Consider the following 26,466-nt stretch of genomic DNA (forward strand, 5'->3'; position numbering starts at 1 on the left):
AAGTAGTGGCAGATAAACTTTCTTTTTCTTCTTTGCTTTTTGTTTTTCTGTCTGTATGGTTTTCCTGATCTAAGGCTCCTTTTTCCTCTTTGATCATCTATCTCTATCTCAGGTGTAGTCTTCATCTTCCCTGTCTGCTTTCGATGTCTTTCATGTCTTTGACGTTAAATCTGCTTTTCTTTGCTCTCCTCCCTCCCAGAGCAGTCCGCCAGCCTGCCTTCTTGATCAAGGTGAAAGTGGCCTTTTGTCTCTTGTCGTTTGTTTGGTTTCCACGTCTTCCTTGGCTGCTAGATGAGTTGGGTGATAGCCAGGGATTATGGCGGCATGTTTGGATTAGTGAGACCGGGACTTGTGTTCAGCGACTGGGTGGGGTGGTGATGTTTGGGGGGAGGGGGTTTGCTGGTACTATTCTTGAAGAGTTCAGAGAACTTTTCTCTTTTTATGCCGGCACTCGAACAAAAAGAAAATCTGGGGTGCTCTACATCTGTGTGATCTTTCAAACATCAAATAACAAGGGTTTTTCAAACAAACTCCTCCTCTGTTATGTCTGAGAGAGGATTGGTGCTGACCCTGCTAGGATCCAGAAACCAGTTGTAGCAAACAAATGGAGGTGGCTTGAATTAAGACATACAAAAAGGGGATTCCCAAATCATTCTCTGTGGTGGCCGAAAAGCCTGATTTGCCGTTAGGCTTTCGTTCCCTCCACGCTGCGGGAAACGAACCCAAAGTAACATTTTCCTGTAAGCAGCGGTCAACACTGACGTGTGTTGAAGCTGTCTCATCTATTTAGGTTTTTTTTTTCTTTTTTTGGTACCAGGTGTGTTACTGAGCAAGCTTTTGTTAGGAATTTAGCTTAGGTTTGCCGCAGAAATCACAGCCTGAAGGGTGACACTGCCCACACATGACATGCGTTTGACAGACAGTTCTTGTAAGCGAAGTTGCAGGTTTTTTATCGGAGGCGAGCACAATCATGAAAAACCCTTGCATTGATTATTGTCCATGAATAATCGTAGGAAAACCCCTACCTCATCATAGCCCCCACAGCCCCACCCTGACCAACCCCCCTCTTATTTGAGTGACAAATCCACACAGTGATCTCTCAGCGCACCCTCTTTCCTCCTCCCACGTTCACCCATTTCAGTAACATATGTGGTACAGCCCACTCACTATTGGCAGGCTTCCCCATACGGTTCGGCTTGGTTCGGAGGCTCGAGGGGAAGTGTAGGTTTCAGTGGCTGTTTTGATACAGCAGATATAGTGGGTTATGGTTCATGTGCGGGGGTGTCTGAGATGCACACCAGACAGGGGAATTCAGAATGGCTCGAAAGCCTGCTTGATGACTCTTTCTATTGTTGATTAAAATGTGGTCAGCTGAGATCTTCTGCTTTCTAATTCTATCCGTACAGCTTTACTGTAAAAGACTGCGATGCCTGTGAATGTTTTGATAAAAATTTCGATTGTCTTGTACACCTTAAAGCAAATGGAAACATGAATGCACTGCTAGTGCTGGTAGGATTGGTGATGTTAAGATTTTCTCATGTACAAGGTTTTTCCACATCCCTAAAGAGTCTTAAATACACATTTATGAATAAGAGGTCTAACAAAATACTCTATTATTATAAATGTTTCAATCTGAATTTTCAGAGCAAATTTTCAGCACACAATGCTGCTATTTTTACCCCCTGTATAGATCTATATCATTCATTTTGCATTGTTGAGACTCAGTTTTTGTTCGCCTAATCCTTTCAGACTGTTTTTATCTAGTCTTTACAAGGTGTGGAAAAAGACATATAGCTCAGATGAAAAACACAAACAAAATATTGCTTCTTGTAATTATTTATTTAATTTAAAAACTCAAGACAAAATGCACAAGCACTTTGTGGAAGAAAATAGGCACACACCATGATTCAGTTACTTGTAAAACCACTTTTAGCAGTAATAACTTGACATAATGTGAAGTTATATAGCCTCATTATATATTATATAGTAATATAGCCTCAAAATTACAGCACTATATTTAAATGAAATTGATAATAGTATTTCTGACAATATGGACGTTTTGGACGTGATGTCATGGGCACCATATTGGATGTGATAAGTGGTAGCGATCACATCCTGTCACTCATAAAGTTTACATAGAAATTATGATTACTTCTTTTTTTCTGCCTCACAATCTCCCTATATTCTGCATCCAGGACAGAAAGAGGGGTTTTTTAATCACTTTTCTGTTTCAGTCTCACTCATGAACTGAAGTTGGGGTTCTAACATAAGAAATCCTACATGAACATACTTAATTTAATTTTGATATTATCACAATAAGTCATCGTCAGCAGATCAGTCATGCGACCCTCTCGTCTTTGGACAGCTGACAAGAGATAGCTAATCAACAATGTAACGCTACAAGCTAACGTCATGTCAGCTAGCATTAGAGTCTAGCATCTTAAAACTTTTAACTACTTTCCCTTTGATCAGCAGTTTGATTAAATTCTCATATCACATGATAGTTTATTTGTTAAGTGCAAGTCTGCCCATGATAGATCCACGTCAAAAAAAGTTCCCGTGTTAGCTGTGAATAGGGGCAAACTATTCACGGCTAACACGGGTAAGCTAACAGCAGCGCTCACTGACAGAAAATTATGGATATCTTAAACAATTTACCTCAGTATATTTGTTTTTAATCACAAATGAGCTATGTTGACAGTTTAAGGGAGAATGCACAGATGTATCAATATCAAAATGGAATAAAAATCAGGCAAATACCCAAGCAGTGACCGGGGTCCACTTGATTCAGTAACTACATTCCAGGCAGAGTCCAGTGACTGGGGTTTGTTGCCCATCTTCACACAAAATATTGATAAGCATTCACATTTTTGTGGGGCTTCACATCTTGTTCAATAAAATGTAAGGCGTTGTTGATAATATAATGATATAAATTGTGTGACATTACGACAGTGAGGATGTCAGGGTTACGCTTCACAGCATGGGTAAACAGACTCAGAGGGTGAAAGTTAACATCCATCTTCACCCCTCCCACATAACGAGGAGGATGCCAGTCATTAATGTGTTTTACTTTCTCTGAAACAATATATACACTTGTTTGTTTACTCATGGTTGCCATAGTTTATCTCATTTACATAATGTTTAGTAGGTTTTTCACTATGTTTAAGGATTATTACACATCCAAAATAGCTGACCTCTATAGGGGGGGGGAAAAAAACAGTGAACAGTGTTTTATTGGGTTTTTTCAGCTCGTAAAGTGAACGGCAATTTCCACCCATCTTTTCCAGTTTTACTGTCAATGATGACGCAATGCAAAGTGTGAATTTTTTACCACAAGGTGCCACCAGCAGCAGCAGCAGCATTATGGTGCAATAGACACTGCAACTTCAAGTGTAAAACTATAAAATAACACTTTAGTTTTAACAGCCTGTGTAGTATTTTCATAATTAAAAACACAAAACAACAACAACAACAACTCTTGCACGCTGACTTGCGTACTGTTATCACATTGAAATTATAAAATTCGGTCCTGCTGGCCTTCAAATGTATTAGCAGTAAATGATGCAAGAGTTGCACTTTTTTTTCTTTTAGCAAACCTGTCATGCATTCAGGTTTGAATGAGTAATTTGCCACATAATAAAATTGAAACTGGGATGTTGTAACTTGAATTGAGCTCTTTAATCAGCTGCTTTTCTACCGTGTAATTTCGTGATTAATTTCCAGCCACAGTTTGTTCTTACTGTCATATGAAGTGATAATTCGTGAGCTCTCCAGCAATGGTCTGTTGAGTCATTTGCTTACATTTGGGCCGCACATCACCAGCTTCTAGCGTCTCTTCTATGGAATTATTGACATAAATATGATACCATACTCCTGCCTTATAATCTGGTTGTACTCGATGTTGAGTCTTTGCCTCATCTGGTGAAACTAATTTGTTGTTTACACCTGTAGTGGCAACACTTTCTTTGCATATCTTTCAGAGTATTGTGCTTTGTCAGAAGTTCAAGAAGCTCACTTCTAATTAACAATCATCACAGGCTGACACATCGCTTTCATTCTCAAACATGTCTGGTTTTGTCTTGTTGTTTGTGCGCAAGCAAAACTAGATACACAGCATCATTATATCACTGATAACTTTACTTAAATTGTTAACACTTTTAAGATAAGATAAGATAAGATAAGATAAGATAAGATAACCTTTATTAGTCCCACACGTGGGAAATTTGTTTTGTCACAGCAGGAAGTGGACAGTGCAAAAGTTATGAAGCAAAAATTAGAATAAAATAAAATAAGAATAAATACAGTACACAACTGTACAGAATAGAATAAAATAAAATACTATATACAGTAGAATAAAATAGAATAAAATATACAATGAGATAAAAATAGAGTACAAATGCTATATACAATTGAGTAAAAATACAACAATGCCAGAAAAGATAATTGCACATTAGTATTATTGCACATTTGTGGATGTGTGTGTTTGATCAGTTAAAGTCTTTATTGTGGAGTCTGACAGCAGTGGGGAGGAAAGACCTGCGAAATCTCTTCGTCCCACACCGTGCCACATTTTTACATCACGTAAAAATGAATGCTTTTAATATTGTGGACAATATGATCGGGCAATAAGCACTGCTCTCTTGAGGTCCTGCATCAGCATTTTAATTAAAATAGATTTTCCGATTCAAATAAATTTTAGCTTGAATAAAGCGATGTCGATTCATTAAATCCTGAATCGATTTTTAAATCTAAATGTATTTTCCCAGAAACCCCAGAATCTCAGGTTAAAGCTCACAAAACTATTTCAACAACCACCAAACAGCTAAAACAGCAAATGAGAGCAGGCAAATGGATTCCACACAAAGACGTAAACACAAAGCACGGCTCGTTCACCCGACAGCACGTACACAGACACGCCTTTGGGGCTGAAAGCCGATTCTGATGCTAGAGGTTTTGTCACTCTCTGACCAAAAGTCAGTGAACCAGCTGCAGATCAAAACTACGCTTCACATTTGATAAACATTGTCATTAATTTCCTCATACTTTTGCTGTTTTGCTTCCACCATAATAAAATCACACTTTCGTAGAAATGTAAACTTTTACAAATTATCCCAATTTGCAAAATGCTTAGCTTTGTAACTTTGCCCTGCTTCACTTCAGCAGCACCAGGTAATGTTCACATGTTGATTCATGGTTTTCTTCCGTTTTTGATCTACTGCAGAATATTTTTTACACAGTTATGTGCTATAAAAAGCCAGACCAGAAAATCTCCTTCATGTTTTTCTGTGTTTTATTCTCAGTTACTTTGACACAAAGGCATCTGCTGTGATGCTCACACCTCTGATGAAGTCTCACAAGTGTCAGCTTTGTTTTTATACATTGATATAAAAATATGCATATGTACTGATAAATGATCAGAATTATAATATTTCTGTTTGAGTCAAAATTGAATCGAATCGAATTGGGGCCCTTGTGAATCGGAATCAAATCGATTATAGAAATCGGTGACGAAACCCAGCCATAATTTCAATCCAGCTGAGGTCTGGAGTTCAGACTATTACGACATATTAATTCTTTATTTTTTCGGTTATTATGTATATTTATTGGTATGCTTTGGATTATTTTTTTTTTCTGCTGCATGATTTTTGGCAAGTGTTAGTTGTAGATGGCCCCACATTTGACCCAAGGATTCTTTGGTATACAGAAGAGTCCATGGTTTACTCAATGACTGCAAGGTGCGCAGGTCCTGTGGGGCATTCCCCTGGCAATGCTGCCAAATAAGCCACACTTGTTCATTCCTTGTCATGATTTTACTCTCATGAATTATAGGATTTAACATGTTAACTGAGGCCTCTAAAGTCTGAAATGTAGCTCTCTCTTGTTTTTTTTTTGTTTTTTTTGTTTTTTTGGAAAGTTCTCTTTGATCTTTCTCACTTTATATCTTGATTTCTGCTAAATGACCAAGGTCAGAAAATCCTAGAAAGTCAATTTGGTTCATCTGGAAACAGTGTTATCAGTAAGGGAAATGTTTCATCACTCATTCAAGTGACTTCATTAGTGTCAGCTGACTGCAGCTTTCCCCAGCCTTGTAAATGGCATGGTTGCTTAACATTTAAAACTAGCAGCATTGCTTAACAGTGAATTCTCATGGTCATTCAACAATGATCATGAGAATCTGCATATTGATGATCATGAAACTGAGCTCATGGCTCATTGTTAGGTAACGGCACTAGTTTCAGTTGTTGTGCAACTGTACCGTGTATAGCATTGGGGAAACCTGCTGTCAGCTGAGACTGAGGAAGTCACTTAGAAGTGTGATACAGCGTTCCTCTCACTGAAAATGCTGCGTCCAGATGAACAAAACCAATTTCGTGGGACTTTTTCACTGTAGGGTAACAAACTTCAAATTGTGTGATCTGTTATAACCAGATTGATGGACAGCAACAATTGCTTCTCTAAGACCATGTCTTTCCATTGTGTTAATATACATCTGAATGCTGCAGACCAGCAACACTACCACCATAAGTAAAAGTAGCCACTTCAGGTCACTGACACTGAACTTTCATGAGTGATACGTTTAACAAAAATGTAAACTCGGTAGGGACGGGTTTCTTTTGCAAAACCACGGCACTAAACTCCTTGAGATAGGATCACAGTAACTTATTCTAAATGGATATTTCTCAGTGTATTTTTTTATTTATATACAATCACATTTAATTTGATATGTCAAAGAAGTTATAAACTATGTATAATGGGACATCATTTAGGATAGTGATATTTTTATTGTATTTTCACTGCAGTAATCACAATACAGTGACGTTAATAAACTCAACCACCTTGTTGCAGATTTTAAACAGAGATAATGTTTAATGCGACCACAAGTTTGTGGTTGTTTTATATTTAAAGTGGTAATCAAAATGTCCTAAAACTTTTGTAATGTTGGCGACATTACATAAACTGGTCATTTAGATAAATGATCAGTTTATGTTATGCTGAGGTTGCATTAATTTAAAAGTCAAGTCAGTTTTACTTGTATGGGCTAAAATTAAGTTTGTATTTTCTGTACATTAAACAAATAAAAACTCGGTCCACAAAAAATAATGTGGATGAAGTGTTTTTGTTTCTGACTCAAATGTGTCTCTGGCACAGTGTTTTCAAAAGCTCAATGTGTGGTAAAGATGATTAATTTCTATCAAGACACTTATGATTAAGATATATTATTTCACTTTTTTCTCATCACAGTTCTTGCGCTGCTGCAGGTTGACGGTTAACATTTGAAAACCATAGCTTTTATCAAAGGTCAGTGGTTTTGTAGAAAAAAGAAATTGAAACTCTAGCGTTCAGGGTCATTATCTAAAATACTACTTTTACTTCTATTATTATTATGTAAAGGGGCTTTATAGACCCATATGGCTGAGCAGAAGTTAAAAGATGTTAGAATTATAGTTTAAAGAAATAATTTGCTAAATCAAAAGTTCACGGTAAGATCCAATAAAATGTTTTAGGCAATATGTTTCTACATATTGTAAATTTTATATACTATCTGTGGTGCTAAACCCAAATCATATAAGTACAATGTTGAATACCTAAAAAGAAAATGGATAGCATCTTCGCAAAACCTAATGAAAATCAGTTTCACCCAATTTATTTTGGCCATGTCCACAGACATGTTAATAGTTCAGCCTTGCAGCTTTCATCAGAACATTAGGTCATTTTATTTGCGTACACCTTTGCTTTTAATTACTATCCTATTTTCAGAATATACATGAATCTTTGAATCTTCCAAACTGTGAAAATGACACAACATATATGACACGAATAACAAATTATTAACGGTATATTAAAATGTGCCAGACAGTAACATTACATGATTTCTTTTCTTCAAACATATATTCAGAGGCCACTTTATTAGGTACACCTTGCTAGTACAGGTTTGGACACCCTTTTGTCCTTATAACTGCCCTAGTGCGTCGTGGCGTGCATTCGGTAAGGTGCTTTGAAAATTTTTTTGAGTTTTTTTTCATAATGTTGACATCACACAGTTGCTGCAGATTTATTGGTGACACATCTATGACGTGAATCTCCCGTTCCCCCACATCACAAAGATGCTCTATTGGATTAAAATCTGGTGACTGTGGAAGACATTTTAATAATCATGTTCAAGAAACCAGTTTGACATTATTTGACCTTTGTGACATCGTGTGTCATCTTGCTGGAAGCAGCCATCAGATCATGGGTACATTGTGGTCAGCAATGCTGTGGTGTTCACCTTATGTCACCCCCAAAGGATTTGTGTTTTCTTTTTCGAGGATTGATTAGGTAAACTTGTTAAGCAAGTGTAGTAGTAGTGGTACCATTGTATGCAAAGTGCTGGTTCAATGCAATGAGCACTGCCCAAAGCAGATGGGCCTCTGACCTCTGACATGAACAAGGCTTTTTGACACAGGTATACCTAATAAAGTGTCCATGAGCGTGCAGTATACTGAACCTTCTTTAAATAGTCACACAGCAATCTTTGTGTGGTGACTTTCAATGCATTTTTCAGTTATTGTATTTATATGTACTGTAAATTGTGAGACAAAATTCCTGCATGCATACTTCAGTACATCAGTAAGATTTCCGTAATATTCACAGAAAGTGTTTCCATGTGGAGAGTTGGACTCCCCAGCTTTCATTCAGTAGCTAGGTAGTCATTTTTATCCACCAGTTAGTCATTAGTAATTCATTCTGTCAGCCAGAAAGTCTGACCAGCTGCCAGTCATGCAGTCAGGGGCTGTTTGCTGTGAGGAGACTGCAGCATTGTGGTCTTTCTAAATAGTGTTTGGCTGCGCTTGGTTGACAAAGCATGTTCCCTTGGCCAGCAGTTGGGTACTACTCAACCACAGGGTGTGTGTGTGTGTTTGTCAGCAAACAAATTACTCTCTCTTTTTTTTCTTTTCATATAGATAATGTTTATTTGCTGTGTATACGAGTTATTAATAATGAATTGATTTGGATTTGGAGTGAGCCAACTGAGTACTTACTATTAAACCATAAGCTCTCTGTTTGGTCTTTTTAGCAGGTGTGGTCATGATTTCTGGACATGGAAAATCTTCCATTAAGCAACTTCCACTACAGAGATTTAAAGATATTTACAATCATCACTGATTACGTTTCTTGGATTTTTTTTTTCCTTTGGACAAAACATGTTCAGGGGTGTGGTATGCTTTTGCAATGAATTCCTGAGTGCCTGAAGTTTTTCCTGTCATTTAACTTAATTTTTGGTTTTCCAAAAATACTGAAGTAATAGATTGTTGTCTTGTTATCTGTAAAAAGTATTTATGATAACCGGAAGCTGGAATTGCACACTACAGTATAGTAATGTAGTTTAATTATACAATTTAAAGTCCTGATGACAGAAAAAAAAAATATCAGGTGATTTATTACTTAGCCGTAGAGCTGATGGATATTGATGACTGGATCTGCGTGTTAACTCTTGTCAGCTGGCTTCAAAAAGAGCGTTTCCCGGTGTTAATGGTCAGAGCTGTCACACGAGTGATTCACAGAACTGTATTAGTCAAATCGGGGAAACACCACTTCTGAATCTCTATTCCTGTACAATATTCCTCAGCATTGTTTTTTTTCTATACGTGACACATCTTGTCACGTTTATACCTGTACTTCTGGTTGCTTGAGGGGGAATCAAACTCTCCACCTTGAATGTAACCACCTTTTTTCTTGGCATTAAAAAACAGGTTAGTGTTGTTGTTTGCGTCACTGCCAGAATGCTTGCTCATGGGTCATTTAACCTCAGTTTGAAGGGATTTCTTGCTAACAAGATAGTCAAACATTGTGGACAAATCTTTCTTACCCTTTTTAATGGTCTTTACCTCACAAATAAACTCATTTCACCTTTTGCTTCACTCAGCAGTTCATGACAAGTAACTTGGTCTTGCTCTCATGAGAGAGAGCTCATGAGTTGCTGGTTTTACCACGACTTCATTTACCACGACTTCATTTTCCTAGCTTGTGTGTCTTACTGTGGTGTTTCAAAATGTTAAGCAGGAACCAAACTAACATGCTAAAATGCCACGGCCTCACAGTGGTAACCAGCAACTCAATTTTCTGCGAGGTAAATGGAGTTGCATGTTTCTACAAATCAACAAACTATGCAAAACTTATGTAAAACTATGTATGCATCCATATTGGCACACATGCATTTTTAACATCAACTTAAATTCCAATTTCAATATTCAAATATTATTTATCACTATACCTGTGCTGTGCTCCTTTGTGTTGCAAGGGAACTTTGAGAGCAACCTTGAGATTGAGAGGGTGTGCGGGGGCGGGGTGTGAGTCAGACAGGGTAGTACGAGAAGAGGCATACAGACGCTGGCACGGCTCTCAGAAAAAGAATATGATAATACATTATCAAGCTGTAATAATATAAACTGTAAAAATGTGTCAGCCTATCTTAGAAACTCATTTTTCTTCCCCGCTCTAGTTCAGAGTTCACATTGTGTGTCTTTCATAACACCTCCGTTTGATATACTTTCCTGGTAAATACCCATGTTTTTTTCAGTGGTTTACTACTAGCGCCTCACAGCGAGAAGCCTCTGGGTTTGAAACTCCTGGTCGGCTGGCGCCTTTCTGTTTGGAGTTCACATGTTTTCCGTGTGCCTGCGTGGGTTTCCTCCGAGTACTCCGATTTCCTCTCCAAATCTAAAAACATGCATGATAGACTAGTTTTTCTACACTGGTTATAAATGTGTAAAAAGTGCATACTGGTTGAAAAAAAGATGATTGTGGCATTTAACTTGGGTTTTAAAGAGCTCTTTATTAATTATGGTCCATTCCATAATCCTTATGGCATCATCTGAGTCACTAAATGCTTTCTTATGGCTCTGTCACACTAGATTAAAAATAGGATGGCAACCTCCTGGTGAGTAGTTTAAAAAAAAATAACAACAACATCAGTGGTTGTCCAGTGATTGCATTGAATTTTTTTTTGCTTTTGGCAACTGATTGTAATTAATTATGTTGACCAGCCGGTCACCCAGAGGTCGCTCATACTGCTACGGCCACATATTGATCACAAGGAGATTACACGGGTTGGCTGGTGAGAGGCAGCCTGCCTCCAAACAACTGCAATGGTCTTGTGAGGATAAGTAGTACTTCATGCACATAATAAAATGAACTTGATGAGCACGATTGTTAGGGGGAAAAGGGAATTTTACTTGCTTTAAAAATGTCCTGGTGGCTAAAGGCTATTTTAGCACCCTACAAAGTTCAGTTCATTTGAGAGTCCTTTGCTGTATTTTGCTGACCTTAAGTCATATTAGAAAGTTAAGGATTAAGTGGGTTACATATGCGCTCTCTCTATTTCTCCATTTCCTTCTCATGTAACATACGAATATGAGATGTTTCTGTGGGTCAAAGGAAAAAAGCTTGTTTTAATTAACTGTGTCAATTTTTTTTGGCTTAACATGTGTCAGCTGTTCCAGTGGTGCAGATGTTTGATGTGTTTGTTGCAGACAAAGTCATCAACCCAGGCTGACCTTACTGGCAATACAGTTTGCCTTTTCCTGCTTTTTTTCTCATGTGTTTCCCAAATACTGTATGAATTTGTGTGGGTTTAGCGTGACACTGCACACATTCGTCTGACTAATTTGGGTGCAGGTGGTTAAAGTGATGATCTAAAGTAATATTTATGTGTTTGAGTAGTGTATGGATGTGTGAGAGTTTTTGGGGGGTGTGGCCCTTTGCAAATTTCCCCGATTTCTCATAGTGATACTGTGATAATACGCCTCCTCCGCCCCCATCAGCCTTTCTGTTGCCAGGCAAGGGGTAAAGGTTAGTGATGGTTATGAAATACCACCCAGAAACGCGTTGTGTGTGTGTGTGTGTGTGTGTGTATGTAGGCGTGTGTGTGTCTGTGTCTGTGAGTGCGTGTAAAGCAGAGAGAGCGCGATTGAATGAGTGAACCAGGGAAAGTGTGTTTTCACTATTGCTGTCACTTAAGCAGCATCTCACCTTTTACTTTCTGTGCTTTTGAACTAAATTGCACTTTTTCTCATGAATTTTTTCGAGACATTATTGCCAAATAGTTTATTAATCATTGCCCCCCACCCCCCTAACACGGTGTCCCAATTATGTACTTTGTTTCACTGTTCACAGTACAAATGAATGCAGATTCAGAATGATCAGTTTCAGCCTCGGACAATTTTCACAGGTTCATTGTTTTTTTTGGTTTATATTTTAACACATTAAAGATTTTCCTGCTCATAGAGGACACTACAGAGAGGATTGTGCATTGTAGGACCTTAATAGGACCTTACTAAAAGGATTTTGCGTAAAGTTTAAATCGAAAGCTGCCCTTTCTTAGTTGCACGCTTGTACATTCACTATATATTTTTTTTTTTTTGTAACATTTTTTCCCCTTTTGAAATTCCATGTAACACATTTCAGTTCAGTTCTTTTTTCCTGAACAGCTCATCAGTAAGTAATGGACCTCCACCCAAAGATGATTTTGTTCAGAGTATGGACTCTACAAATCCCATCATCAAAGAAGAAATCACATTAAAAAAAGAAAGAAAAGAACAAAAACTTCTGTTTTCTTATCCTCTTTCTTTTTCAGATTGTGGCTAAGTGGTTTGAGCACAGTTAACCAGAAGTGCAAACAACACATCCTTTTCATTTCGCACTTCTTGACTCTTCAAACATTTTTTATTATTATTATTGAAATGCATTAATAATGCTACTGTGAGATAATTTATTTAATTAATGAATTAATTAATTTATTTCATTAATTAATTTAATTCCACCAACAGCTGTACTGGAAGTGAATGGTGAAAAATCATAAATAAATTAAAAATTCAACAAAATATGTTATCACTGTTCAGATACAATTAGTAATGTTTTTTTAGTTTTAATTTTACCAACTTGTTTTTTTCTTCTCACATCTACATGGTTTGTACTTTTCTCTGATGCATTTCTAGGTGCTCAGAGGTTTAAAACAAACACACTTTTAAAATAAAGTTTTATTTCTGTAAAATAAAGTCCTGTTTAGATGCTTATACATGTACAACCTGTATTCACCAGACTTCCTGCATGCACATAGCATCAGTTAAAAAAAATAAGCATGCAGAGGCCAATCCACTCCTAATTTTTTTTTAAAAATCATCTGCTGGGGTAATCTTTTGAACCGTTACTCTAAAATAGCACTTTAGCTATGATGATTAAACAATTCTGGTTTGTTTTAAAGACTAGTACCAATACTGGATTACATAAAAGCAATTAAAGAGCTTTTAAATTTAAATTCCAGCTGTCACCAGTAGAGGCAGCTCACAGGTCTGGCCTAAATGTGCACAGCCTCCATCTTCAGAAGCAAACCTTTGCTGAGAACTTGCATTGCTTTTTCATTTTAACTTATTGCATGTTTCTGTTTGCCAGTCAGTCAGCAGGTGTGGGGTGGAGTTGCTTCTCAGACCGGCAGTTAACGCTCTGTCTTAACCGTCCTCCTGATATTACGTGGAACTGAATGAGGACAACAGTGTGTGTGTGTGTGTGTGTGTGGGTGTGTGTGCGTGTGTGTGTGTGTGTATGTGTGTGAGGACAACAGTGATAGACAGGAAAAGGGCAATCACTGTCTGCCTTTCTCACGCAACGACAAATGCAAAGTACAAATGGTAAAATGCTCAAAAGTAAGTTCATCTTTAAAATTTCAAATCTAAACTTAAAGAACTGCAGTGTCATTTCTGCCTGTACGATGAACTGGACCAAAAAACAGTGACTGTTTTTATGTTAATTGACATGTTAAACATAGTTTCTGTTTTATGGCCAATCAAAAGTTTTTTCACCTTCTGGCCTGCTCACTGCAAAAATGTGTGTCTTGAAGCATGAATATCAATCAGGAAGGAATTATTTGTCAGAGAAGTCAGAATATTTATGACTTTAATGAAATTAAAATATGAACACATAACACAAATTGAGGTGCTTTATATAAACTGCCCTGCACATTACAAAAATGTAATGATTTTTTAATTTATTATATAAAGCTAGAGGTCAGTTTCTTACTCTAATAAGAGATTATCATTTAAAGCTCAGTGGTAGAAAATATGTGTGCATGCTTTTTTTTCTAAACATTTCTGGGCTTCAGAAATATTTCTGAGGCTTGAAATGAGTCTGATCTGAGCTGGTGTATGCATGCATCCAACCACTGCTTATAAGTCTGTACTTGCATAAATCTATAAAAATACAGAAACCTAAACTTTTTAACATTTTAAAATATGCTAAAACAAATGTAATGGTGTCTTAAAAAGTGTTGGAAAGTATATAAAATGTATTAAGTCTTAAGGCCTTAGTATTAAGTACAGCTTAAAGTAGTAATAAGGATAGTCATCTTGGCGTGGTTTCCTGTTCATTGCTCTTGTGTTACCATGATTATCTTTTCTTATTTTTGTGCCATTTTTTACTTTTATGACATTGAGGTAGTTTAGATGAAAGGAAAAAGCTAGTGCTTTTAATTGCTAAAGGAGTTTTATTCTTAATTTCCCATATTGAAACGAAATAATTTTCCAAATTCACACCTCATTTCTTCAGACTTGGCAGAGCTCCTTCAGAGGACATCATGCCACTGCTGATAAAGAGATCATTGGTTAAACTAGAGAAGTTTACAGATTAAAAGTTGTCATTTAATCTTTAGAAATGTACACTTGACGAATGGTCTGACCTCTGCAAGTTCAAAAGGTCGAGGAAGTTGTTTCTCATAACGTTCGTTTTTTTAGTCGTGGTCCTTTGAGGGATGGGCGTTGCCGCAGTTACAGGAGTTTTTCTTATTTCTTTTCTTTTACTACCAAAGGCACGCTTACTCTCACTCACCACGCACTGTCAGAGTGAAAGTTTAAAATTCGAATCCTGTGACAGGTTAACAAAAACAATAAACTGCCACTTTGCTTTATAACTGAACACACACTCACATTTCCACTCATACTTTCTCTCTTCTCTTTCTCTCTCTCCTCTTTCTCTCTCTCTCATCCACCACACCAGTGGTATTACTGTACTATCTGATGTGGTCTATCTCACCTCACGTTAGCATCTCTTTTCCTCTCTTCTCCTGCATTGCTTCCTAGTCTTTTGTCTTTTATCTTGTTTCTTTTTGACACCTTTGTCTTTTCTTTTCTCTACTCTGCTCTGACTTTCTCACGTTATTTCATTTTTTTCTTATCTCTTTCTCTCCTTGTCCTTGTCACATGATGTTTTTTTCCTTTGTTTTTTCCTCCTGTTCATTAATTTATGCAGCACTTTCCCATTCTTTTGGGATGTCCTCCGTTTGTTTTATATCGGCACCTGTTTTGTTCAGAGTTAAACTGCAGACAGTTTATCAGCCAGGCTCTTTTACTGTAAGCCATGCTGTTGATGTGTGATGTGTGGAAACAGTGGTTTAGCATTTTCTTGCTGTTAACAAGCAAAAACATGTTGGACTGGATGCCAGCAAAACCTGTCAAGCATTATTGGGACTCCACAAATGTGCAACTTGCCCACATTGTGTGCACCGGTGCTTCCGCTTACCATCATCAGCACTGGCTTTTTGCCCTGCGGCATTCTTGATTCCATTGCTCACATAACAAGACACCTTTACACCTTTACACTTCGGTTTGTCTTAATGTTAATGACTCAGGAGTTTCTGGATCTCGGTTATATTAGTTTAATTTGCATGATAGAGCATTGATGGGTGTTTGACTTCATTGACTGTGGCTTTCAGAAGTGTTCCTGTGCCATCGCAGTGGTTTCCTTTACAAAAACCTGTCATTTTTTTGTTCAGTGCATCCTCAAGGCTTAAGAATCACATCTATTTACTATTTCGTATCTATTTAGTATTTCTTCTGGGACCTAGTTGCTTGCATGCTGTGATCTTTCCATATTCTCTGAATCCTTTCATGATAAAAATGTGCAAGTACTTCATATTGAATCCCTTAACCTGCAATGCCACATTGGGGGGAAAAAAAGCTATTCTGAACTGTTTTCCTGTATAGTTTTTACAGATTGATGAACTATTTTACTCGCTTGGATGCGCTTTTTAATTTAGACCTACTGGTCCGTTGTCAGTTAACTTAAATAGTTATCACTGTGTTGTGTATTGGTTTTTCTCTTTTTTTGGTCAAAAAAATCTTTCAATATTTGTGTAATTGTGATTGAAATAATTTGCATTCTTTTGGGAGTGTAATTGTATGTTACAGGAACAACGGCAGATTAAACACTGAGATTAGAAAACCAGCACTCAGAAAAAAACATACTGTAAATGTGTACTTTAAATAACTGATGGTATTTACTAACTGTCCCCTCTCGCTCCATCTAGGTGAGCAGAAACGTTATCAGGTGGTGATCCACGGCATCGAGCCGCTGCTGGAGACGCCTCTGCAGTGGCTCAGCGAACACCTTAGCCATCCTGACAACTTCCTGCACATCTGTGTCGTTCCCACTCCAAGTGATTGAGGCCACTTCCCCTCCTGCAATGTACTGTCACTGTGATAAGACACTGGCCAGCCAGTTGACCAGCGTTTTCTTTTGGTGGAAACCTTAACGTAACAGAACTCTTTAATGAGAAGGAGGTCAGAATCTTGTCGATAAAGATGAGCAGGGATGCAAGGATGCAAAAAGGGGGTATTTACTAACCCTTTTCCAGCTTGTCTATATATATTTATATCCTCTTAAAATTATGACTACTGCTCCTCCTCTTTCCCCCTGAAAAACTTGTTTAAAAATGGAAAGAACTTTCTCCTCTCCTACAAGGAGAAGCAAGCGTTGAAGGAGCAAAGGATCTCGTTCTTTTTTTTCTGTTCTTTTTTATTCTTTTCCCACGTCTTCTCCTTCCACTCCTCTCTGAACAAGCAAACATCTCAATGGGAGAAGAGGAGGTGAACGGATCCTTTGTTTCACCAGTCTGGCACACATCTTCCTCCTTGTCTTGTAGGTAACTTTTCTGTAGACAGGGAAATGGAGTTGTTTCCAGTTTGGGGTGCGGTGTATCAAATCCTGCTGAAGTTGCCTTATTTACTGCACATTATCATCTTTATCCTTATTGTCCTCTCATCAATGTGTGGACGTGTGCACACGAAGTCACTTTAAGCTCACATCACAACCTTTTTGTTGGTTAAAAATACTGATTCATTTGACAAAGTGGGCTTGAATAAAAAGAGAATAAACTATTTTGGAGGTTTGGCAGCAGTGACTGACATACATTAACTCCTTTCACTGATCTCAGCATACCCAGGATGTGGTTTGGGCTGACAGTTCCATCGAATTATGAGTTATTTGCAAAAGCAACTTAGCAATCAGAAGTGTGTCTGTACTGTTGCTGAGATTAGCATTAAATTGTAGCTTTGATTTTAAAATGGTGAAATTCCATTTTTGTTTTGTTTGTTTGCAGAGAAAAAAAAAAACTGCCTTTGCACAACTTTAAGGTCTTTAATTTTTTAGGTTTGTCGCCCAGTGGATGGTGGGAATCTGCAACTCTCAAAACCAAATGTCCATAAACTAAAGATGACATGGTGGCATGGTAAAAGCCTGTTTTTACTAGTAAAAAAAACAGATGGAGATGTTGAATTTTCACAGAGTTAACATTCAAAAATCACGTAGCTACTAATGAGGCTAAAGCATTTACTGAGAGACTCATGGGAAAAAAAAAAAATCCACATGTGTTTTCAATAGCAGGTGTTGATATCTTTCCATCAGTACAACACTCTTTAGCTGTTTTTACTGTCTGTTTTTGTCAGATTTGGCAAGAGCGTCTTTTTTTTCACTGCCAAACTTAAATGAGCATCTGGTTTTGTTTTATTTAAAGAACTCAGCTGAGATAATGAGACGGCAGGCGTACTTAGCACTAAGTCTGCAGTCTGTTGGGGGCATTGGTGGTTTTACATGTTCTACATATGCTTTAAATAATTTTGTTTGTTGACACAAAGAGAATTGGCAATAGTGGGCAGCACTTCTTTTACAGCATAATGGCAGTAGCTGAGGAATGCAATGACTAGATGAGTTTGTAAAATGTTGCCATGTTTCTCTCTCGTATCGGCATCTTGACTTTCTTTTGTTTGTTTTGATTGTTATTTTTACTGTTCACAGTGAAATAAATTGCCATTAAAAATCAATCTGACATTGTTAATCCATACTGATTTAAAATCAAACTGAAATCTTCTATACATATTTAAAGGCTGTATACGGAAGTAGGTTTCATGTGATGTCATAGCTAGTGGGACACACCCGCTCAGAGGACGAATAGTACTGCTTACCTTTAAAATCTATTGATCCTTTGAGCGGCTTCGAGTTTAACTTAGACAAAATGAACTAATCAACATATATTTACAGCCGACAGAGTAAAGTATGCCACTAGCTTGGCTTACAGGACAAATGGCATCAATCCCTGTTTCTTCACAGCGAACCTGTAGGAATGATTTACATGGCATTGCAAAAATACTTGCTCAACCCTCATAAAACAACATTATGTTATAATATGTGACAATTTTCTTGTTTATCACTTCATACATGCGGCGTTATTTACTCATCCAGATTGAAAATACATGCAGCTCTCCATACTTTGAAAGCTTTCACTCTGGCAACAGTGTAAGGTGAGCAATTCTCTACAAGATTCACATAGATGTCGCTGAACTGGAGCTCTGGGAGAGACGTCACCACTTACAGGAACTTGAATAAACCTGCTGGGGCAGAAAAAGTCCCCAACACTTGTAGTTTCTCTTCATATCTTCGTTTTTCCTCCATGGGTAGATTATCCATGTAGTCTTGGCTTGAGATAGGTGGTAAAAAACCCAACACTTTTTTCCTGCAGCACTACTGATTTTCCACTATAGGCCGTCATGATAAAGTAATGTTTTGCCCGCCAGCGTGGTGAGACAGTCAAGCGACTATGAATACAAGTAAGGAAGTTAAAATAGCAAAAAACTACGACTTCCTATCAAACTTCTTAACTCTGCATTAAACTTAGCTTCTCTGTTTGTTGTTTGTCTGTTCATGTGAAACTGTTTGAACTCTTTTTTTTTTTTTTGCAATGAGATCGCACAAAACAAGTTCCTCATGTCCAGGATAGCTTTCCTTTCTCTGGCTATACTTACCAAATTACCAATCAGGCTAAGCGGTCAAGCAAAGGTTGCTGTTAGCTAAAATCTATCCATGAGTACAGCCATGTGAAGGAAGTAGTGTTGGCAGGATACAGTATGACCAATCAGAAACGGGTCCACTGGCAGCAGAACAACAAAGGGAGATAAAACTATATAATATTAGAAAAGTATTAAAGGTTAAACACAAAACAAGCTGAAAGTGCACTGTTCGTGCACTGTGGTCCAAGAGATCTTCCGAGAACGGTGACACTGTTTTTCGGAGAATTGATTTGTCAGCCGGTGGTGACTTTTTTTTCTTTTCTTTTCTTTTTTTTTTTTTTTACATGTTCCTCTCTTATATGGGACATAACCTTCTCCCGATCAGGTCACATCTACAGCATGACTCACCAGTACTCCAATGAGAAGTGAAACACCTTCGTAACACTGAAAACCCAAGGTTAACCTTGAAGTTACCTCACCAAGGCCAAAATCCTGCTTTGCAATTCAGGTTTCAGCATCCAGTCAGTGGCTCAAAAAACCCCAAACAAAGGAAACAAAGAAATCAGAAAGCATTTCAGTTCATTTAAGCTAAGAGTTTCTGTAGTTTGTGTATTTGTGCAGATGCAAGTGTTATAGTGAGACATTGAAAAAGTCAGATTGAAAGAGCTTTCCCACAATCGCTGAATGTATTTGCAGAAAGAAAACGCTGACTGTACTTCATATAATTCTACATTTTGACATTCATAGTAATGAGCCTGATGTTTTAAAACCAAATGTGAAATCCTCCTATTATATATAAAGCTCTACATGGACAGGCCTCTGCATATATATAACACATCTTCCAGGTCTCCAAACTGTAGCACGCTCTGATTTTAAAAGCAGAGGCGACTGCGCTTTTGAGGTCGTGGAGCCAAACTGGCCAAACAGCCTTCCTCAGCCTATCAGGACAGCTGATTCTGTGATTTATAGTAAATGACTGCTGAAAATTCATTTTTATAAGTTAGAGTCCCCTTAATCTTTTCCCCTTTATTATGGGCCATATTCTAATAGTATTTCCATGTAGGGACATCTTCACATTTGAATGAATTTTATTCAAACTATGAAGCATTTTTTAAGTCTTTTTTGCTATATAAGTTTCTTATTGTTAAAAGAAATGAATGCTTAAGGCAAACAATGTGCTGGCTTCACCTTTCAACTATCTTTTATAGTGTCTATGATATCTCAGCTTCACTACAAACACTGGCTCTTTTTGTTACTGTTTGTTTCCAGTTAAAAACAAAAAAACAATTTAAACACAAAAACAGCTCAAAGGTTATATACAGACTGTGATGGACCGAGTCAAAAAAGCAGGAGTCAGAGGAATTACTAGAAAAAAGGGGTTGCCATTTACTTAACCCCAAAATTATATTTACAAAAGTAATACATTTGAGCTCAAAAGAGGTCAAAGAAACAAAACTAAACTCAGGCAAAGACTGCCCAAACAAACATAACTGACCTAAACATGAAATGACACACAAGGGTATATATAATGGCTGATCAGCCCACTACGACACACGAGGGGTAACTAAACAAAACACAATTATAAACCACAAAAATGATGCAGTACAGTCTAGTTTGTTAATAGAATAAAGATCAAAGAAGAAAATCAAAACTAGTAAACCCTAAACTCAATATTTAAGTACAAATACTTTGTTTTTTAATTAAAGAAAACACACATTCTCCCCCTTCAGCAGAAAAAAGTTGGTGGTGCGGTCCAATTATCCCTCTTTGTATTTAACGGCTTTAAACTCGGCCACCACCTTTTGTCTGAGAACTCCCAGAGATGATGGCAGGTAAGAAGTAAAAGAATAAAGGGCAGTCAAAAATCAAAGTAATGAACTGGTATGCATACACAAGTAAACTAAATGTGCACGCTTACAAGTAGAACAAATGTATCAACCAATAAACTTATTAAAACTAAAGTGTGTTATTGTGTTCAAATAAAGAAATGAAAATACACAAGAGTTACTGACCTTTAGAGTGTGGCCATGGGTTTGGCCATCTCATAGACATACCTTGAAGGGCCCATTTGTCCTTGTCAAAAGATAACTTAATGGTATCAAACTCCATGTCTGGATTATCCAAGGTAATCAACAAAATGACATTTTTGAAGTTTTATTTTAAATATACATGATTTTGAAGATAACTTTATTTTTTTTCCAAGAATACAAATTCAGTTTCTGACTTCTTTGAGACATGGTGAGAACAGACACGTTGAAACCTGGATTAATGAAGCCATAGTGCTCTGCGCCTTTATAGCACTGGAGCGATGTGCTGCCCAGTGAAAGTGTCTTCTGTGTCTTTTGGGTTTGAAACATCAGACAGGACAGAGTCATCTTTGCTCCCCTCTGGTGTTTCACTGGCTTTTTTACTTTATCCACCTCATAAAGAACATCTCTCTCTTATGTGTTTTACTGCTGACACTCACCCTCCCTCTCGCTCTTCATCTCTTCTGGTTAATTATCTGTTGGCATTCCACCCACTGCTAATGAGACCACTAAACTGTCCAGACAGGCCTTGGGCTGCCCTGTCACTGTGTGTGTGTTTGTGTATATATATGTGTGTGTCTGCTTGTCCTGTTTTTTTCTTATTTTTTCCAAGTAATTGAAATGTACAGTGTGTTTGTGTGTATGTGTGTACATAATTACAGAGATCATTTATAGCCCCCTACAGGTGTGTATGTCTGTGCTCTGAGACATGCATTTGAATTTTTCCCTCTGACACACACACAAACAGTCTTGTCTTTTGTCACACTGCCAGTGTGCTAATCCAAAGTGTGTGTTTTGTGTGAGTGATGTCACACATCATGTCATCACGTCAGGCTTCCTCAGCCGCCAAGTGTGATGGGACGGTGGGTTTATGGTGTTGACTCAAACCCCGGGGCTCGGCGTGGGGTAATGTGTGCATTACTGCATGTGTTTGTGTTAGTGTGTTTGTATACTGTACACACACTGTGGCCGTAGACGCTGTGATGAGGAGTCTGTCTCACTCTGTCATCTCCCTGACTCAGACGTTTTAATGGGATTTCCCAAGCTGCGATCCAACCCCCATACTCAATACAGTGAGAAGATGGAGCCGTAGGAAATAAAATTCAAGGCAGGGGGAGTGAGATGCTTGGTGAAGTGTATGGATGGAATGAGCTAAATTGTTAGCAGAGATGCTGTCTGTGTGGTGTGTGAGATTTTTTTTTTCCCCTGAATCAGAGTTGGAAAGCTTTGTCTAGAATCACACTGTAGTTTTTAGCAAATAAAGAGGCCTTCTATATATATATATATATATATAGACACACACATAAATATATACATATTTAATTTTATTTGATTATAGATATTGGAACATGTTTTAATCAGGTTGGTACAGCTGTTAGTTCTAAAAAGCTACATTTTAGCTATTAGCAGTGGCTCAAAGGAGCCATTCATTTGACCTGAATCCTTCCAAATTATGTCACTTCATCTATTTTCTTACTATGTGAATTTCTTCTTCCTCCGTCTCTTCCTGACCTCTCCACAGCTGGTGCCAGCAGCACCGACAGCTGACATGTTGTTAATTTGACACATTTTTCTGCACCTTCTCGCCACCTCTTCCACACTAAACCTTTTAAACTTTGCACACAGCAAAGCAGGGGAGGTAGAGGCCTGTCGCTTTAAGAGATTTGATCGGACAATACAGTGTCAATAATGAAAATGAGCGAATGGGCTGCTGTCAGTGCTTGTACGGCTGGTGCGAAGCGGCCCTTCAGGCCAGCCGATTGACCTAAAAGTGCATCGGCCCACTGGGAAAATGCCAGGTATGCCAGATTACCAGTCCAGGCCTGTAGTTAGGTCTGGATCAGGTGACCCTGAATCCTCCCTTAGTTATGCTGCAATAGATCTAGCTGGTGGCTTCCATAATGCACTGAGTGCATTATGTTTCACTCACTATGTGTTTATGCACCACATGCATTTAATCAGTACTGATTTCATATCACCTTCTGTGTTTAAACCATCCTAAGCATCAGGTGACCTTCCACCGTGCACCAATTCCAAAGCCTGTGCTTTGGTCGAGAACAGTGACAGGAGAAACTACCCTTGACACCAGAAACCCTCAGTGAGGGAACAGTGTAAACTGCTAGGTCAGCATATAGCCAAGTTATATGAATGAAAATCTCCAGACAACCCTTCGAGGCAGCTAAGAGGCAGGTTGTCATGGAAATAATCCAAGCAGCACTCGTTTTCTTCTATTGTTATTGTTTCTCTCTGGTGTTTTCTGATAGTCTTGCAATTTTTCCTTTGAGTTACATTTGGCTCAAACTGTAGACGTTATGTCATTCTAATCACGAGAACAAAATTAAGCTACATCTTTATGTTGCTATCCCTGAAAAATGTACAACCTCTCGGTGTTGATGAAGCAGTGATGAGGCTCCATTTTTGTGATGTTTTTGTTTGTGCAAATGTTTTCTACATGAAATATATGTAAAAGAAGTGCAAAATGTCCGTGAAGGTTCTCAGTCATCCAGGTCATCGTAGTCAAGTTTCTTTGCAAGCTCCTTTGACAAAAGAACTGCAAATACTTTTAAAAGCAGTGAAAACATCCGAAGGCACACAGAAGAACCGCATTGTACATTGTGGGTAACACAATATGTGACAATGCTGCAACAGGCCTTTTTTTATGAATGTGTGTCAGGCGTGTGTCAGCAGGCTCTGAAAACATGATGATCCCACTTTTTTCTTAGTTTGCCAAGACTGTTTAAAGATTTCAGTGAAAAGGTAATTAAAAAGTCAAAGCTGCGTAAGTTTTTCTTTTTTTCTTTTTGGTCAGAATCCAGAATTTAGTTCATTTAATTAATTTTGTTCAATTAAAAAAAAAAAAGCTAAACCTGTTTGTGCTTTATTTCCTAACATAAATTGCATCATAAGGTTTAAACAACCGAGCGGGCAACTGTTTAGTCATAATCTGATTTGTATCAGGGAGATTTCATCACCAGTTTGTTAATATCTCCATAACAACTGGAAACAATTATTTGTTTGTTCCAAAAATAGGCAAAACTTTACCGGACAGCTGATTTCCACCAGATTCCGTGAAACAACTTTTTGTCATGCACACACACACACTTTTACCATCAACTCAAACCACAAACTATGCCCTCCAGTGCTGCGCGATCCCCTATAGTCTCATTTTGTTTTGGTTTTTAGAGATCACAATCTTTCTTACTCAGAGAGAAACTATACTGTAAAATTTCAGTAGTTTTTAAGTTGCGTTCCTTAACGCAAGCTAAAAGTATGTTGTGAGAGTGCACTCTGACTACAAGCAGCCATCAAAAACCTACACAGGATCATCCTCCGGAGCCTGTGAAAGAAAGCCTCATGCAGGATAATTAATACCTTAATCTCTTCTTCATCTAACATCTAAATATAACTTTAAACCTAAAACCAAGTCTCAATCCTCAAACAGCTCTTTGAAAGTATTTCTCAACTCAAACTAGTCACAAACATAGACACAGTACACACACACACATGTGCGCACACACTCATTCGCCTGTTTTGTAAGTGTCTCAGGGGGCCGCTGTATATCAGACAGCAGAACAGAGATCAAGCAGATCAGCAGATGAGAGTGATTAGTGATGAAGAGGAAGTCACGAGTGTGTTCCTCATCCGAAGCCACACACACAAACATGTAACGCAGCGCAGACTGAGACAGAGAACACATGTGACAAGTGTAAATGACAACAGGCTGTAACAGCACATTCATGCCGAGTTAAACACTTTAAATGTGAGTATGATGGTCGAAAAATGAGACAGAAAAAAGAGAACATAGAAAGAAGAAGCACCCAGATTAAATATGTTGGCGATAAGTGTGTGCTCACGTTTACAAACCATGCTCGGTTACATATCTTGTAACAGATAAAACACAAAAACTACTTTAATAAAAATATCCAGACAGTCCTCAAGCCTTTAAGGTATCCTTTAAGAGAGTTTTAAACTATGAAGTTGCATTTTATATCTATTAAAAGTTTTTCAAGAAAACCATTTCCATCAAAGCTTTTATTTCATTCACATTTTTCCTGCTTCTGTGTCCTTATTTTAGCATTAAATGCTTTTAAATTGAACAATGCTGAACTCATTCTCAAAATGTTAAAACTGTTGGTGTTATTTTTATTTAATTATCCAGTGTTTTTCTTGAAACCTACAATTTTCTCTCAAATAACTGTCAAAAGTACAGTTTAAAAAAACAAAACAGGAAAACGTATGTTTAACATTTTCATTTTCATGTCATTCAGAGCTAAACCTTAAATGTCACCGGTGTTGGTTTATTTCTCAAACAACACCATTGAACACTACAGTTAATAGCAGTCTGTTTCTGCTCTGCCACTTGGTGTAAAAACCTCTATTCCCTGTTATGTTAATGGTGTTGGAAAAATTACAAATTAATACCCGTTTCTTTGCTAAAATTAACCGGCAGTTGTTTTTCTCTTCTTGCTAGCTTCTCTTACATTCGTACAAAAGTGTTGCATCAGTGTCTGATAGGGAAACGTGCTGTTTTTTTTATTTAGGATGTGCGGTTACGTTTCCTGTCAGGAAATCAGAACTGAGCCAAGTTTAGTCTGTTTATTAAACAGTAAGAGGACGCTAAATGGATAATTGTATGTCTGCTTGGGCTAAAAAACTTGTTTAGCCATAATTTATTAAAAAGACGGGCACTTAGAGCACACTGCGCAAACAACTCAGTGAACACTGATTCTATAATTTAAAGAAGAACACTAAATTGGCCTTTAATGTAAAAATAGAAAAACACTGTCAGGTTTGCCCTGGTTTTGACTGCCCAGCATGTCTGGATATAGCATCATTGCAAATTAGACTGTAAACAAAACAGATAAACAGTCCATTTTAAGCCAGACTTTGCATTTGTACCCTACATAGATGTCAACATCTTACAATGTATATGCACTTACATTCACAATATCATTTTAAAGCTGTATCAAAAAAAAAAAAAGAATCATATAATGAAATGTTCTTTCACTTTTCCTTTACAGCTACAGGTAATTTTTTTTTACCTGTTACAAAAAATTGTTATGGAAAATTTTAGATGACATCATAGCGGCTAAGTGATGAGACTCGTGTGAGAAAAAAGCATCAGGTTTCCTCACAAAGAACCTGTAAACAACTGAGAACCAGAAGTGTGTACGTGTTTCTTTGTCTCCCTATTCCTGGCAGTGTGACACACACACACATACACACCCTTCTCTCTGTGGTTCTCTCTTCTCTTCCACAGGATGGAGGGGTTGATGTCCATTTTTAACGAGAGCGACAGCCTTTGAAGTTGGTAATGATTCAAAGGACACGATTCCGCTCTCTCTCTC

At 37.7% G+C, this 26,466-nt stretch overlaps 1 protein-coding gene across 2 annotated transcripts in view; it reads left to right on the forward strand.

The window, feature by feature from the left end:
* Positions 1-18,128, forward strand: part of atg5 (ATG5 autophagy related 5 homolog (S. cerevisiae)) — a 47,721-nt gene extending 29,593 nt beyond the window's left edge. For both annotated transcript variants that reach the window (XM_031756716.2, XM_031756715.2), the window contains exon 8: positions 16,337-18,128. In XM_031756716.2, the coding sequence (XP_031612576.1) occupies positions 16,337-16,473 (137 nt within the window). In that variant the 3' untranslated portion in view covers positions 16,474-18,128. The remainder of the gene's footprint in view (positions 1-16,336) is intronic.
* The last annotated feature ends 8,338 nt before the right edge of the window (positions 18,129-26,466 follow it).

This window comes from Oreochromis aureus, linkage group 11, assembly GCF_013358895.1.
Source record: "Oreochromis aureus strain Israel breed Guangdong linkage group 11, ZZ_aureus, whole genome shotgun sequence".
Taxonomy (NCBI): Eukaryota; Metazoa; Chordata; class Actinopteri; order Cichliformes; family Cichlidae; genus Oreochromis; species Oreochromis aureus.